General features: G+C 40.2%; 1 protein-coding gene across 3 annotated transcripts in view; it reads right to left on the reverse strand.

Annotated features, from left to right (window-relative positions):
• The window catches only part of LOC114561052 (ephrin type-B receptor 1), a 95,723-nt gene that overhangs the window by 62,383 nt on the left and 15,691 nt on the right, over window positions 1-17,649 (reverse strand). For all 3 annotated transcript variants that reach the window (XM_028586707.1, XM_028586708.1, XM_028586709.1), the window contains exon 2: window positions 522-586. In XM_028586707.1, the coding sequence (XP_028442508.1) occupies window positions 522-586 (65 nt within the window). The remainder of the gene's footprint in view (window positions 1-521; window positions 587-17,649) is intronic.

Consider the following 17,649-nt stretch of genomic DNA (forward strand, 5'->3'; position numbering starts at 1 on the left):
TTGTTCTTTTCTGAAGAGAGACAACCATTCATCACAATTAGAGCCGATCACCTCAAACACACACACACAGACACACACACACACACACACACACACACAGACACACACAGACACACACATACACACGACTATTGTAACCGGCTAGCAGCCAAGCCAGCATTTAGAAAAATCTAGGAGTTCAAGAAAGTGGGTGGAAGACCCTATTGTATTGTATTTTTTTCAGTTATATTTTATTTTATTCTGTTCTATTAATTTGTCTCCTGTGGACACGTGTGAGCTACACCTCCCTGGTCTATTGGAATCCATTCTATTCTGCATCAATAGCGGTTAATTGGTGTCACCTTGCAACTGTAATTAAGATTTTGACAGACTTCTTAATGGAGCACTGTAAAGTGTACTCAAACTGCTTTCCCCAAGGGTACACACACATGCATACACCTACACAGACACAGACACACACACACACACACACCAAACACACACACACACACGCACAGTACACCTTTGCACATTGTTCTTACTCCATTGGCAGGGAACGATATCCAGCCGAGCTCAGCTGTCGCTGTCCTTGTATCCATCACCGTCTCTGTCAGACAAAAAGAGAGACAGAGGGAGAAGTGAAGCGAGGGAGCTGCAGGACGAGGACAGGTATGAGTTTAATTATTAGTCAGCTCAGACACATACTTTAGTACTGCAGTGCATGCATGTCATTCATATTCATAAAACCCCACTTTACACTGTTTTCTGTAATGCTTGCCCCCCCTTCATTAAGGGGATAATAGCCACAAATAAACCTAAACAAATGAACAGGCCTCTGGTTACTCTAAGTATTATTATTGTATATTACTGTAATGACATATCCATAGACTGTTCATAATATGGACGTAGTTTCCATGATGCCACCCATAGGTTTCTAGGCAAATAGGTGGGTTGAATGAAGCCTATGCTTGCTTCCTGTGACTGCAGCCCACCTGTCACTTAACAGGGGAAGGCCCTTAATTATGCAGAACTTTAAGCCTGAATATAATTTAAACCGGTGAGTTATAAAAATATTCACCCGCTGAACAGTTGTCATGAAGGGGGAAACTGGCTATAAAGACCAAAATCCAAATTGGGTTTGAACTACACAGAAGGCTAAAACACTAAATGGGCCCTTTGTTGTTTCAGGTTTTTTTTTTTTTACATTTTGCTTAGGCAGTTTTTTTTTAGCTCTCCTACGTTACTTGTGTAGGTGAACTAAACTGCTGTATGCAAAATCAAAAGCGAGCAGACAGGCTAAGAAGCTCAAGCCGACATAAGTAGGTTGGCGTGCTGACAACACAGACCCTAGTCTCGCTTTGCCAGACCATCCACACGCTGCGGAGCGGAGGAGGGTCTGGCTACTCCACACAGCATTCTGGGATGGGATAAAAACGTGCTCTGGTTTATTGGCATTTTGGTAACGCTTTACTTGAAGGTATCTACATAAGAGTGACATTATTGTGTCAGTGTCATGTGTTCATGACGGTGCAGTTTAACCGTAGTCGTCATAAATCGACGGGAGTTTATAATTCCGACACAAAGAAAGCGGAAGGAAACGGACATCAGCGAAAATGCATGCATCCGGCGGAATTTCAGGCAGCACCGGAGCAATCCCGGCAGTGGAATGTGAAGGCTACAGACTACACAGACCCTAACACAGAGCCCTTTATAATAATCAAGGTGAAAAGATTCAACGACATCACACCACCAGGCAGCCGCAGGCAAACAACACCCCTTGATTCTTGACATGCTCTTCTCCTCTTGCACTCTTTCATTCTGTCACCCTGCCTCTCATTATCTAGGCCCCTCCACCCCCACCACCCCCTTCTCCTCACATCCTCCCCACCTCATCCTCTCCTTCACTCTACCTCCCTGTCTTTTATCTCCCACTTCTACCTTGGGTGCTTCCTTTTTTTTGCCAGCGAGCCTAATTACAGCAGAACCCAGTTTTGCAGCTCTCTCTTGGGAATGAAGGTCGTTTGGGAAAATGAAATGCTTGTCACGCGAAAATGTAGTCGACTATCAAAATCCTGGACCAAAGCTTATTCAAACGGTGACAATTGTCACTATCTAATTTGTAGCTTCAGTGCATTTAGTGGCATGTTGTCAACAAAGATTTTCAAACACCGACCCAGAGCAGAATAAAGACCCAGTTTATTTCTGCCTTGAATATTTTGCCTGTTCAGATGTCTTTGAAGTTTGGGTAAGAAAAAAAAGAAAGAAATGAGGCTAAATAGAAAAATGGTAATATAGAGAGAAATCCACAATGTTGACAGAAGAGGTGTTGGAATAGCTCATGTAGCCTTCCAAGCAATACCTTCCAGCAAAGTCTTGCAAGAAGGGATTTGATATAGGGCTTTGCTTAAAGAATAGAACAATGGCTGTGCACACTCAACCATACCACCATATTTCTGGTTCAAAATCAAGGTGTTAAAGGCATATTCAGGCACTTTTAGCATACAGTATACAAACTTAGTTGGTAATACATTTATTGAAAATTGATTGCACCATAATGCCCAGGAACTCTTGTGAGACCTCTATCATTCCTCATTTTATGTTATTACATCTTGCTCACAGAGCATTATGACCAAGTGCTGGGAGAGTGTGGGTGTAAACATAAAAAAGTATTTTTCTATTAATTCTTTTTATTTTATATTGAACAAATTTAAATGAATAAAAATATGAAATCTGACCAAATGTCAGATCATTTTTCTGGGCTACAACTAACGATCATTTACATTACTGATACATGCTCCAAGTTTTCTTGTGTCCTGGCCATTACAGCAGCACCACATAAAACAGAGGTTTCAAACATGTAACACGGACACGGAAAATTGCAGAAATAGTGAAAATGCTCCATTAAGCACAAGGTAACGAGCGCAAACTTATTTGCAACCTCCAAAGACATTTAATTTGGATATTGGACAAATAAAAGCATCAAATCCTCACATTTGAGAAGCTCGCACCAGCAAATGTTTGGCATTTTTGGCAAAAAAACAATTTATTTATATATTAACTAATTATCTTTCAATTAACGATGAATTGACTTGTTGACTTGTGACTTGTTTCAATTCTCTTTATATCTTTGTACAATTACAAACCACTTGTCCAGAAGTGTAAAAACAGCACAACCAAACCATATCAGCAAACATGCCTTGTGAATTCTCAGTTTACATAAAAGAGAAGAAGTCTACACTGGGTTTATTAGAGTGCATCAACTCATCAGTCTAATTAACAGCACACACCTCTCCGTCCGTGCATAATAGGGTATACTCTCCGATCAGCCTAATTACTTTTGACATATTGGAGGCTGTGATAGCACTGTACCCACCTCCCCCGCAGTGTTGCACCTTCTCAACCAACACAACACCAATGAACAAAACCAAAGCCATTTTATGGCAGAAGAAACAGCAGGTAAATCTGTATGATATCGTAGCAGTCAAAGAGGCTGTTAAATCCTTGTTGTGGCCCAAGAAGGGAAAATAAAAGTATTTCCATCACAGACTCTGAATTAGAAGTAATTTTACTGGTTCACTGCCTCCTCCTGTTTTGTTTTTCTCTATATGCGCGTGTGTGTGTGTGTGTGTGTGTGTGTGTGTGTGTGTGTGTTGTATAAGTACAGGTGGTCAAATGGCAAGTGAGGTTTATCCTATGCTAATTGGCCTATTGTGTTGTGTTCTTACTAGATTAGTCTATTCAAAGACTGCAAATTAGTGCTGATTTATATGCCTCTAAGTGTGTGTGTGTGTGTGCTGTCTATACTGTATGTGCCTCTGAGAGAAATAAAGAAAGCACGCCTGGGAGCATCATACTCGTGATTAAGGGAGAATACCGAAATACCACGCAAACATGCACATACACACCAGCCAAACACACGCTAAAAGCCCTCCTGGAGTAAAAGACATCATGCCGCCCGCAGAGACAGCTGTTGACCAATCAGGTGTTGAAGTAAAATGGCACAGCATCACAGAAGGGCAACTCAGTCGGGAACACACACACACACACACACACACACACACACACACACACACACACACACATATTCAGACGCAGATGTGCTCTTGCAAATATCAAATATACTTGGGGCTATACAGCTGAGTACGCCCTCACACACAAACATTAACTCAAACAGAACAGCTTTTCTGTTATTCCAACCCCACATGCCCCTAAAATCAATAAGGAAGACAATTATGAGGCAGGGTAGCCTGGGTAAACCCTGACGAACTTCCGGCAAATTTGAGATTTGCTCTGCAGGTCAGTCTGGCGAAGAGCCCATTCAAACCCATTTCCAATGTCCTCAAAATTGAGCCACCAATCACAACCGCTGAGGCGGGCTTAACACCAATCACAACCGCTGAGGCGGGCTTAACACCAATCACAACCGTTGAGGCGGGCTTTACGCGACGAGGATAGCGCAGCGACGGCGAGCAGCTTTTTGTTTACATTCAACATGACGGCTACCGAAGCCGTGCTTCACCAAGACCAGGGACCGGCAGGTCAGTCTGACATATGCCGATTTTATACCGGTCAAAGCTGTAATTAACTGACAACATAAGTTATACGAGTTACAGTTCTCAAGGACGCACGCACACACGGACAGAGACACAGTCTCTTTTTCCTTTCTCTCAACTTCTCCGCCGTGTGTGGTGTGAAGCGCGTGTCCGCGCTATTCTTGCACATGTAGGGAGCCTCGTGAATTAACCTGCAACATATCAGCTGTTTGGAAATTCTTAGGCGTGTGTGCAGAAGATAACAAGTTAGCAATATGCAACACCTGCAAGGAGAAAGTAGGGCGTGGAGGGACCACACCAAAAACCAAAATCACATTTATTTTGTTGGATGTGAAAAGCGTCACCCGTATCGTTGGTCTGATTGGTTGAAGGACTATCCAATGAGCCCAGAGGCATTTCAGTGGCGTCCGTTGGTGACGCCCCTTTGGAAATGAACTGTCAATGAACCTTTCCCAGACCCACTCTCAGTTACAGCTGAGAAGGGTCTGGTGTTAACCAGGCTAGAGGCAAGGCTCTCTGCTCTACAAATCAAAAAAAAAACTCTTTCACACATGTAACCTTGCTGAGCATTTACCTCCCCACAGGAAGTTATGTAATTAGAATTAAACACTAGGATGAACAGCTAAACAAAAAGATGGCTTGGATTATAAGAAAGAACGAATGAAAGCAAGCACATATAAATCTTATCAAGTTTCAGCTCCTGGCTAAAATGTTTTTCTGCATTAGGCCCACAGGAGCGCCAGCAGACTCAGTATTATACTCTAGTGTCTCAAAACTGCTACTTCTCTGCACACAGTTCCCTTCAGCTAGACTTTGGCTTGTACACAGCCTGCAAAGTCTCGCCCGATAATTTTCACATTCAACATCAATCTGTACTGGCTAATGGGCTGACCCTGTTGTCTTAAAAGAGTCTGCTCAGCAGTTCAAAAACACATTGTATCAGCAAAAAAAAAAAAAGATAACTATGCAACAACATTATTTACATGAGGAGCGGCGGATGTTGCGGACAATTGCGCTACAATATCATCGCACCATTATGTCATAAATTAAAGAAGAGTTTGGTTTAGGGGGGATTTTCCTTTTTATCCACTTACCCTGAGTTGAACTAACACGTACTGCTACTATTTTGCAATTTGAAGATATACAAAATGGTATATTACCTCAAAAATACTACATTACTGGATGTCTATGGGATCAGTAGCAGCTCTACTTTAAAAGTAGGGATTGTTAGTCTAATTAAACTACATTTTGTATCCTATATACTTACGGTAGTGTATGTCTCTTAGATAATGTATGGGCCTGCCTAGAAAATAATTCACTATCTCAAAACAAAAGCATCTCTTTAAAAGGGGTACTCCACCAATTTAGTAATGCACTTCACAAGACAGATTTTTTTTAAAGAATGGTCAAAGTAGAAACAGCATTGGCTGAGACAGCCTTGTAGTCCCTAGTATGGGTAAGGCTAAAAAAAAAAAAAAATGCCCATGTCTTTCAAATACATTACTACAACATTAAGACATGCAAGTGCACTTTAATACCCGATGCCCTAATAAATGCCCTGTAAATTTAACGATTATTGATTAGTGGTAGAAACAGTCTAAGCCTCTTTGACTAGTCCACTAAGTATAGGAAAACAACACAACCATAGACTGCTCTATCACGTTTATTAGTCCCTCTCCCCCTGCTAACATTTCCTGCTAATACTGGTATTAACTTCCTTCTTAATTTCTATTCCTCTTTGTGCTGCACAAAACAAATTAGACACATGGGGCTATTGGTCCTTGTGTATTAGCTCATCTCTGTTTATTTGCCAACCTGCAACCTGACAGTATATTAGTGATGAACACAAAGGACTCCAAGCCAAATAGTTGAACTTTTGATAAAATGATAAATATTGTTAACAATGCCTCTGTATTCCACAGTTCTTTCCAGTTAAATGTCTTCCTCTATACTTGAATTTGATTACTTGAGTGACCGGTGTTGACAAATCTTACTGCTTCATGTGGCTATTGGCTATTGGCTTTGTTCCCATTTTCCTTTTTACCAGAAGTGTTTTTTTTTTTTGTTTAATAAAAGGCGTGTTTGTGTCAAGAGCACAATCCTGACGATAAAATATTCCTGTGTCAAAGTTCCACTTGAGGTTGCTAAATTGCTCTTTGTGGTGTTAAGCTTTTGCTCTCAGTTTCCTAGCTACTAAATTAGGTGCTATGCCTCTTTAAGTATTCTGGGTTTCAGCTACTGTCAGCTCCACTTTTATTTATGCACATTTAAACTCCTTTTACCAAGAGGGGTAATTCAAGCACCTCCGTCCCTGCTAAAATATAGACTATGGCACACACATCATTCTGAATAGAGCAGTTATGGTAAACAGCATGCAATACATTATGAAGTTACATAATAGTGTTTCAGTAAAAATGGGTTTGAAGAAAGTCCTTATATAACTAAATAGGAGGAAAGCATCAGAATCTAGTATTCTGTTTCTTCTTGAGTTTTAGCAAATATCAATTTCTGAATTGGTCATTTGATATAAGTGGGCCTAATACAATACAGTTATATATTGCTTTACTTCATATTTATGGACCATAAAGCCTGTAGCTGTAGATAATAATGTAGAGGCCTGATTTAAACTTCTTTGTAGATAACACCTATTGGCTTTACGTGTAAGCCTACTAGACTATATACATACACACACATATAAATAACTGCATTTACTGTTATAAGTAGGTAGAAATGTAATTTTCCCCCTCTGCAGTACACACCTTGAACTCAAATTCAAAACGTAAAACTGTTCTGTTGTTGTGTATATGTGACATGGGATATATATATATATATAGTTATTTATCACTGTGACTATGTGATGTTAGAACTGTGCTGTTATGTATTGTCACACATTCCACCAGCGGTTTAATTTAATCAAACTGAACAGAATTAAAGCAGGACTAATCCAACATTTGATATTACAGTAACAATGGAGCAGATAACTACGAGAAAAGAAGTCGCACACAGTGACAAACTCGCAGACTAAATTATTACCTGACTCAGCAGTTTCCCTCAGCTCCGTGGAGCATTTTAGCCTCTTTTGGCTCATTTGTTTTAGTTTTACGGTCAGCAACTTTTCATTGTCATTATTTTTCCCAGCTGCAGCAGACAGCTGTTTTCCAAAAACAGTCCCCTGTATGCTACGTGGCCAGCACCAAGCATCAGACAATGTTAGCGACTAGCTGGTGAACATAGTAGAGCATTTAGAAGATAAAGAGCCAGATATTTCCCACAGCTGTTGGTGAAGGCCAGACAGAGTAAATATTTAACTTACACTCAGTGATCAGAACAATTGCTCCGAATGACTGCTAATGTTGCTCAGTGTCTTCCAGATGTGTATAGGCAGCTGCTTCGCTAACTTACTCACAGTAATTTACAGCTTGTTCAGCTCTGCATGTGACCAAAAACTAATTTTTATGATATTATTTATATTTCTTCAAAACATGTCAAACCATTGACCCTTCCAACACCAACCAAAAGCATGGACAAAAGACTACCTGACAGGTGATAAACAGATAATGAATGGTCACAGATTTAAAGACATCCATCCATCACACGCATTGTAGACGTTTTCAGGCCAAATGTGCCCACAAAGCAACATGCTCTCACAGCTACAGATCTGTAGGATCAGACATGTGCACAAGTGTAACCCATGCCTTGAGATATAAGCTTGTTTTTCTCATTGCTGACACGTTGTTGTTGTGAATGGAAGCTGGCAGAGGCGCAGGGCCATCGTGTTAAAGTGATGGTTCGGAGTAATTTACCCTGGGGTCCTTTGCACCATGAGCTCGAGCCAAACACCCCCCCAGAAGCTTTTTTCATCTGGGTCTAACATTGGGCGAGTTAGCGTAGAGTAGCGTTAGCCGCTGAATAGCTTACCGCAGGGGCTAATGGACCCACGTTTGTATCTCTTAAATGACCCCACTAATAATGCCCGAAATGATACCAAAGGTCTACACTAGTACAAATAGGTTATGCACTCATAAAACGATGGATTGGAAAGTTTGTAAGTACACCAGAAGTTTATGTAAATAACACTTGCCTGCTGGCTTCTGCTCTCTGCTGTTGTTGTTGCTGCTGTGAGACGAGTGCTTAGGGACGTCTACAAATTACAACACTAAAAAGAGATGCAACAAAAATATTTTTTAATTTAACTTATTTTTTAAAGTAAGTGCTGTAATATAACTAGCAGGAGACAAGTAATAATTGAGGTAAGTTTGGAGACATTACCTTATTTAATCATTAAATTAATAAATATTTTTGTTGTATCTCTTTTCGGTGTAGTAATTTGTAGACGGCCCTAAGCACTCGTCTAACTGCAGGTAGCAGCAGCAGCAGAGGAGTGCTACAGAGAGCAGAAGAGAGCAGGCAAGTGTTCATAAACTTCTGGTGTACTTACAAACTTTCCAATCCATCGTTTTATGAGTGCATAACCTATTTGTACTAGTGTAGAAGTTTGGTATCATTTCGGGCATTATTAGTGGAGTCATTTACAAGATACAAACGTGGGTCTATTAGCCCCTGTGCTAAGCTATTCAGCTGATAACGCTACTCTACGCTAACTCGCCCAATGTTAGACCCAGGTGAAAAAAGCTCCTGGGGGGGGTGTTTGGCTGGAGGTCATGGTGCAAAGGACCCTAGGGTAAATTACTCCGAACCATCACTTTAAAAAGAAAAACCAAGCTGTCACAAGAGCACTTATCTGTGTCACAGTTTCTTAGTGAGCAAGCATCTCACACAAAAACACACACACACACACACACACACACACACTTTCAGTCTCAGACTTTGTGGTTCCTGTCTTTGTTTCTTTCTCTATCATGTCCTTCATGTCTCTCCCTCACCCTCTAATTTCACCCCTATCACATCTGTTAACAGCCTTGACCTAGAAAACTTGTGGTGTAATGATTTCACTTGATGAAAGAGGACATGGCTTGTCACTGTTGGAAAACATAACGTATCATTGCTCTACTACAGAAACCTTCTATCTGAAAACTACAGTCTTTAAAGAAGCAGGGCATGTTTGGGGCTTTAAAACACAGAAGATGTATCGCTGTTCTCCAGAATACGATAGCTTGTCACAGTAGAGGCTTGCCACTATAAATACAACTGCAAGATATTGAGTTTTTAGACAACAGGGTGTGCTAGTCACTGTAAAATAAATAAATAACGTATTGTCTTTTAGAAAAAAGAAATGGCACAACAATAAAACAAGAATATATTGGGTTCTTATTTTTAGAACTGAGCCCTGATGAATCCTGTCTTTATATCCCTCTCTCTCTCTCTCTCTCTCTCTCCCCCTCTCTGGAAGAAAACTTAACACAAAACTGCCACTACCACAAAAAGAAACGTGCACACACACATGTGCACACACTCGCTCAGGGACACCAGCGCTGTGTGAAGCATCCAGTCTGTCAATGTGGCAGAATCCTTTGTGCCTTTGTGCCTAACACAAGGGGAACAGGCCTCTATCTGACATGCCCTGTTTTTTCAAGGAGAGTGACGCCTGTAGACGCCACATTAGACATCGTCACATGTCGGATCGTTAGTTAACCTGATTGTTCAGGGCATTGATTGGACGGGTAATTCAGAGGGCTACGAGAGTGGGCATGGGTGAGGCTGATTTAACTTCTGTAGGCACAAATAAAAGTTGATGTGCTCACTGTGGAACATATGGTGAATTGGATGAGCAGCCATGTGTACTCTTTTGTTAAATGCAAATAAAAACAGGTAATATTAAAAATCCATTGAGGAATGTGTGGTGGGATTGGAGGACAATGGATATATACATTACTTTGCTTGATTTCAGATGTGATTTCTCAAGAAGGAATAGAGTGTCTTCCATGTACAGGAAGACTGTGAGCATATAGGTAGAGGCTCAGTGATGGGAACCCAGGTGAGAGAGGAAACAGCTGTTGAACTCATCATAGAGGATCATTTAATTAATACTGAAGCAAGAGATGCACCAATCCCAATACTGGCCTTATTTAGCAGATTGGCTATTGGCTATTTTGATGCGCAAGTGCTTTACAATGAATGCTTTTCAATGTGAAAGCAATGGCGGCCCTTACTGTTAAATCTATGGTGTCAACAATTTGTAGTTAGCATTGCCACAAAGTTACAGATACAGCCTCATGTTTTTGGAAAGGTGTTCCATGCAGTAAGGAAGTGTTACAAAGATCTGGAAAACAAAAACAGCAGTGGTTAGGATTTGTGTATATATATATATATATATATATATATATATATATATATATATATATATATATATCAGACTTGAACGAGTAACAGAAGACGTTATACAACTAATTTTGTTGGCTGAATAGTACTTACCATGATGAGTAAACTGCCTTTAAGTGTAATACCTATGGAGTTCCCCTTTAAGAAAGAATCACCGAATTTGATTTGACATCTTGAGTACACTGTAAATGAAACTCCAACTTCAACTGCCATAGAACTCACAAAACTACGCGGTAAAATCCATTAGGGCTTTAAGAGCATCAAGAGATTTCCGATGTTTTCACTGTGTGCGTCTCAGAGCTGCCAGTCAGAAATGAAAGATGAGTGGGACACGAAATCAGAAGAAGCAGAACTGAGAGCTACACATTGAAGCATTACAGCTCCAAACACCAACATTTAATCTCCAAGCCCCCAACATCAAAGCCCTAATCCCCCACTTCTTTTCATCAAATCAATCTTAAGTATATATACTTCCATTTTATATTTTCGCAATTTTGACATGTAAACGGACAATAATTTAGAAACCCAGGAGAGTCCATCAAAGTGGGGAGTCAAAATAATTTTATGTGACTTGCGATCAGAAAAAGCCTGATGGAAAAGGACCCAGTAGCTGAATAGAATTTAGCTGAAAGGAAAATGGGCCACAGTATGTATTGTGTGTTTAAGTACATCCACGCTGTATCTCAAACGGCGACAAGCTCATCCTATTCACAAAGAATACACCCACAGCAGCATTACAGCCTCTTACTCTCATGTAAGTGCATCGAGTAAGCAATGTGTCGATGAAAAAGAAGTCCGATCAAATACACTTCTCTAGTGTATTTGACTAGAAGACTGCGACAAGCCAACATTTTCAGCCGAGCCTTCAATTATAAATCTTTGTGTGAATGTGGTCGAGTTCTTCAAACAAGCTAATTTTTTAGCAAACATTAGACTTACAAAATACTAGGGCAGCAACTAGTAATTATTTTCATTATCAATCAGCTGATTTTTCTATTAATTATTATATAAAAGGCCGGGGTGATGTATTCACATTGTTTTGTCCATCTAACAGTGCAAACAAAATATGCAGTTTATTAATAAAACTTGCTGAAACTAGTACCTTTTTAGCATTTATTCCCATTCAAAATTACATAAATGATTGTCCTATTTTAAAAATTGTCACCAATTACTTTTCTGTAAATTACTAACTAATTAAATCAGCTAAAAATAACATATATATATATATATATATATATATATATATATATATATATATATAATAGAATATCATTTTTTTACCAAATTTTACCATTTTGTAGGGGTTTACTATTGTTGCTTTTACAAAATATTTACACCATGCGATATATGATCAATATCAATAATGTTAATATAACGAATAAAGTGGGTAAAGGCAAATAATAGAACAGCTAGAACAGTCTGATGAGTTCAGAAAATTACATCACTTTACTGTAATGCAGCTTTTAAAACCAGGAAAAGACAACACTTATGCCATTAGGATATCAAAAAATTTAGATAGATATCAGGGGCCCGTTTCAGGAAGAAACTTTAACAAACTCTGAGTCTAACCCTGAACTCTGAGTTGATTTACCCTGAGATGGGAAACTGAGTTTTCTGTTCCAGAACAGCTGATTCGAGTTGGTTTAATCATCTCGGAGTAGGCTGACTCAGAGCTAAGCGCGTGCACCACCACTATAAAAAGGCAGCATGAATGGAGCCATGATACTACGATTCACCATGGTAACAACCACAAACAAACTGGTCGGCGGAAACACTGATGCGCACGTTTTTTGTTAAAAAAAAAAGCAACACGGCTGCTGCTGCAAAATAGCGAGAATTGGTGTGGGAGAAAATTGCTGCTCGAGTCAATGCGTAAGCTCTAATATAGTGTAGGCTATTCGTTTCATATTTAATCACAGGTAACCTATAATATTACTGGTATAAACTGGAATGTAGTACACCTATAATTTAGGTGCAATCCTGTGGGCTAATCCCATTCTGAGGTTGCAGCACCATCATTAACAGAATTTTAATTTACAATAATTTCTTTCTTTTTAATGTCTCTTACTGGTTTATGTTCAGTGAACTCTACAAAATCGTACAAAAAAAACAACAATCTGCTGGGATGTAAAAGCATGTCCACGATGGGTGACGTTAGTGATATGAGGGCGGATAAGGTTGTCTACATATCTGATGGACTGTGGAAAAAACGATACTGCTCAAATAGGTAGTTATCTGGAAATGAAAATGCATCTAAAGTCGGGGCCTCAATATCATCCCCCGACGTATGTTTAACTAACAAAGTAATATAGCTTCTTCCTCAACGGGATCGTTGAAAAAAAGGTCATGCCACGTTCGGAAAAAAAAAAACGTTTTATAGTCTGCCTAACATGATTAATAAACCAACACTGTTTGTTTTTTTATTCATGCACATAACAAACTGCACTAAAATGTGCCTGATACAGACTGAATGAATGAATGAGGAAATGGAAGAGTGCTGTGTCAGAGGGAGGAGACTGAGAGATTTATTGAAGAAAACCTGCTCCCGACCAGGTTAGGTTCACAGACTCAGTTACCATAGTAACTGACTCTGAGGTTAAGTTACCTCTCTTTCTGAAACAGAAAACTCAGTTTCCCTCATCTCAGGCTTAAAGGTCCCATGGCATGAAAATTTCCCTTCATGAGGTTTTTTACCATGAATATGCGTTCCCCCAGCATGCCTACTGTCCCCCAGTGGCTAGAAATGGTGATAGGTGTAAACCGAGCCCTGGGTATCCTGCTCTGCCTTTAAGAAAATGAAAGCTCAGATGGGCCGATCTGGAGCAAGGTTACCTCCCCTTTCTCTCCTTTGCCCGCCCAGAGAATTTGGCCCACCCATGAGAGAGAGACATCATGGCTTTCAAACGAGCAAAGTGGCAGTTGGTCAAGGCCACACCCCACCCCACCTCCCCCTCTCTCCTCCTCAATAGCTACAGACACAGAAATGGCACATCCTAAGGAAAGCTCATTGTGGGACTGGCTCTAGTGGCTGTAATTCTGTACCAAGGCTGAATTTCGGGAAAGAGACTTCAGATACAGTATTAGGGGACCACTAAAGGTATATATAAAAGCATCCAAAGATCACAATGAGTTTTCACTAAACCTGCTTTCTGAAAACGGTCCCCTAGTCTCATGTCACAATATCAATATAATATTGATATATTGCCAAGCCCTAACATATACTCCCATCATTTTAAATGTAAACTTTTTTTTTTCTAAAGTATGTGTTTGTTGAGTCCATCCACAATACCTTTTATGTCAGCATCAACTTGCGTTGTCAAAGACAGCAGACAATTGCAACATTGCACTTGTTATGCTGTAATTGAGTTCTTCTTTGTGTCATTTTCATCAGTTGACATATTTGACTCTTGCCCTGCCCTTCATGTCCAGCAAAAGCCAGAATGCAATTTTGGTGTCCAACGTTAATCATTGCTAAAGCATGTTGTTTACTGCATAATGATAAGACTACTAAAAGAGGACAAAGACCCTAAAAGCCTTTTTCACAGCAGAAAACGTCCTCCGAGATCCTGACACCAACTGACAATGAAAACATGTCTCTCAGAAAACAAACTCGTCTCTCACTTTTCCTTTTCCATTGTCTTTTGGGGTTACCAGCTTACACCCAAAGCATGATCTGTTAATGCAGATTTTTTAAACTTTGTTTAAGGTTCAGAGAATCTACGTTGGTTTTCCAGAGGAAACTGTAGCCTACTGTACAGGCAGCTATGTTATTGGTATCCAGCAGTGAAATGTCAAAGTAATTTGAAGATGAATATATAATTTACTTTACTGACATTTCACCAGGACAAGCGTGACCTGACAAGCCAATCAATACTTCCAAAAATCAAAGCACACAACCAAGCCGATGTACGGGTTAGGGTACGCCATCCCCCACCAGACCGATGGGATATAAGAAGATAATTAAAAACAAGCAGACTCCAGCTTTGAGCATTATATTGTTAACCCCGCTTTTCCTTGCTTGGCATAAAAGAGGTTGTCTTATCTAATTTGTATTCTATTAAGGCAGACCATTAGTCACAGATCTGTTTATCATACGTCAGCATGTGTCTCCGCTTGTCTCCCTGGAGACAGCCAGAGAAAGACAGAAATGAACAAAGAAAGAAAGAGAAAGATATCAGCTGACCACATGCCACCATGCCTCTGCTGTATCTCCCCTGACAGCCTCCATCTATCAGCGGGTCAATCTGTTGACAGATGTTTTGCCAAAGCCAGCCTGCAAGACACCGGCTCACTCAGTGAGACACCGGCTCACTCAGTGAGACACCTTATGCTAACTTAGAGTGTGCAACCTGCCTGAGAGACACATGCTCGCACAGTTTGAAGCTTGGTCATGTCAGCGTGGAGCCTCGTGCTAGAAGACTCTCTGTAGACCACAATGTGAGGGTGGAGTGGCTGCTGCCACGACCCCTGAGAGGAAGACTTTTGCAGAGCATGAGGCAGCTCTAGGTTGGTGTTGTACGGTGTTACGACACATTATTAATAGAAAGTCTATTAGAAAGATCCGAATTTCATGCATAATCATTAAATCATTTTTATATGTCAATGCTTTGAGGTCTCTTGAATTTCTGCAATTTTTGCCCCGACACCAATACAATGGAGGTAAACGTTTGTGGTGCACACACTGAAAGACATCCACAGCTAAAACAAATAATTGATTAGTCAATTGATTGGGCAACCATTTTGATAACCAATTAACCATTTGAGTCTTTTTTTTTTGGCCATAAATGTCATACATTCTCTTGTTACTGCTTCTCAGATGTGAGAATTTGCTGCTTTTCTCCATTGTCTATCTATGTTAACAGAATATCTTTGGGTTGGACTGTTGGTTCAGATAAAGCAAGACATTTGAAGACAATCATTTGTGAATGACATTTTGAATTTTCTGACATTTTATAGACCCAACAATTATCAACTTATTGAGAAATCAATTGGCAGTCAAAATAATCATTACTTGCTGCCCTGTAACGACTAGTTTTTGGAATCAGTGGCTTTATTAAAATAATTATAATGAAAGGTATAAACCTTTGCGGATTGTTTTTGGCAGAAAACCTCAACCTTGATCAAAAGAAAATCTAATCATGTCACATTACTGAGCAAACTGTTTGACTACTAACCAATTATTTCCAAAGGATACCAAAACACAATACCCACCCGAGCCACAACCTGTTCACCCTTCTGCCGTCTGGCAAGCTACACAGAGGTATCTGCCGCCGTTCCAGACAACAGAGCAGCTTCTTTTCCTCAGGCTGTAAGACTCCTCCACTCTACAGCATCCTCCGCACTCCACCATAAATAAATGACATGGAACTTTCTGTTATGCCGGTTTTGCACCTAACTATTGTCTCTCTATACGCAACCTAATTCAACATCAAAAGTCATATTAGACATCATCATCATATTAATGTAAACATGTCATTATGTCATATAATTTTTTAAATACTATAGTACTGACCATTTAGCCCCGAAGCTGACCGGATAATTCAACAAGGGGACTCACAGATTACCCTTTAAAATGTTATTAAAAGTTTAGAAATGAACATAAAATATTACATTAAACTGCTTCTATGAAATGGTAGTTGTAAATAATTCCAAATTAAATTTGATCATAACTGTTCCAAACAGTGGAATGGAGGTTTTTGATTGCTGTATGAAATGCTTTAACATGTACCATTTATAACTCCTGTTTCTCATTCAAGTGCTGAGAGGCCACTATTAGGCCTACACATTTTGGAGAGGTGCTGCGAAATCAAGTGCCAGTACAGAACAGATATGAAAAACTCTTCAAAATCCATTTCTCTGTTCATACACTCACCAGGTTTGTGTCACAGAGGTGAAGAGCTCAAGATTGAGCCACGAGGTGTAATTTAAGTGGCCTAGTTCGCCAAGGTCACCTGTGTACCGTGACACGCCACAGCTATTTTCTGAGTCAGTGAAGATGATTATGTAAATTCTGCATGCAAGCTAAGGTAAACCAAGCATACCTAAACAATTTCAGGAATGTGAGGGATATGTTTGGCCGTGGGAGGGGAGTTTTAAGTTTGCTCCTTGAGGAAGAAACCTGAGGAGGATCAGTTGCGGAGCGGGGGTTTGAGGAACGAGAGACGGGGGTTACATTTTCTTGCCATAAATCTCAGAAAAAAAAAAAATAAAAGTGAAATTTGTTAGTATACAGCTTCAGAAATGACACTTGTCTTTTTTTTTTCCCCCCTCTGATTTTAGTTCAACCATCAGCAGTGTTTCCATGTCACTTTGATGAGTACCACACTCATCATCTGGACCTTGCTGATGCAGAGTAAGTGTGAAGGGTATGCCTTTAAGTGTGTGTGTGTGTGTGTGTGTGTGTGTGTGTGTGTGTGTGTGTGTGTGTGTGTGTGTGTGTGTGTGTGTGTGTGTGTGTGTGTGTGTGTGTGTGTGAGGGTCATCAAAGTCAAGTGTTGGTGTCTAGTCAACCGCACTGCTTCGCTTGAGTGCATTTATACACATACGCACACACACAGAATTTGACCTGCTGTCAGAGATGTGCCCGTGTCTCCTCCTGGATCCACCCTGAGGACTGACTGCAACCCTGCAGCTGCATCCAACTTCACATTTCCTCTGTGAATCTCTGCTTCTCTCCCTCCCCATATTGACCTCTGCCCCTTCACCGCTGTCTTTTACTTTCTGTGGGTCTTGAAGCACAGTTTGTCAGTGTTCAAGTATAAATTGGGTCCCCGACTGAGTGCTACTTTTTGCTGTGGTCTTCAATAGGTACAGTACACTCTGAGAAGCAGTTTAGAGT

This window comes from Perca flavescens, chromosome 9 (genome assembly GCF_004354835.1).
Source record: "Perca flavescens isolate YP-PL-M2 chromosome 9, PFLA_1.0, whole genome shotgun sequence".
NCBI classification, from domain to species: domain Eukaryota; kingdom Metazoa; phylum Chordata; class Actinopteri; order Perciformes; family Percidae; genus Perca; species Perca flavescens.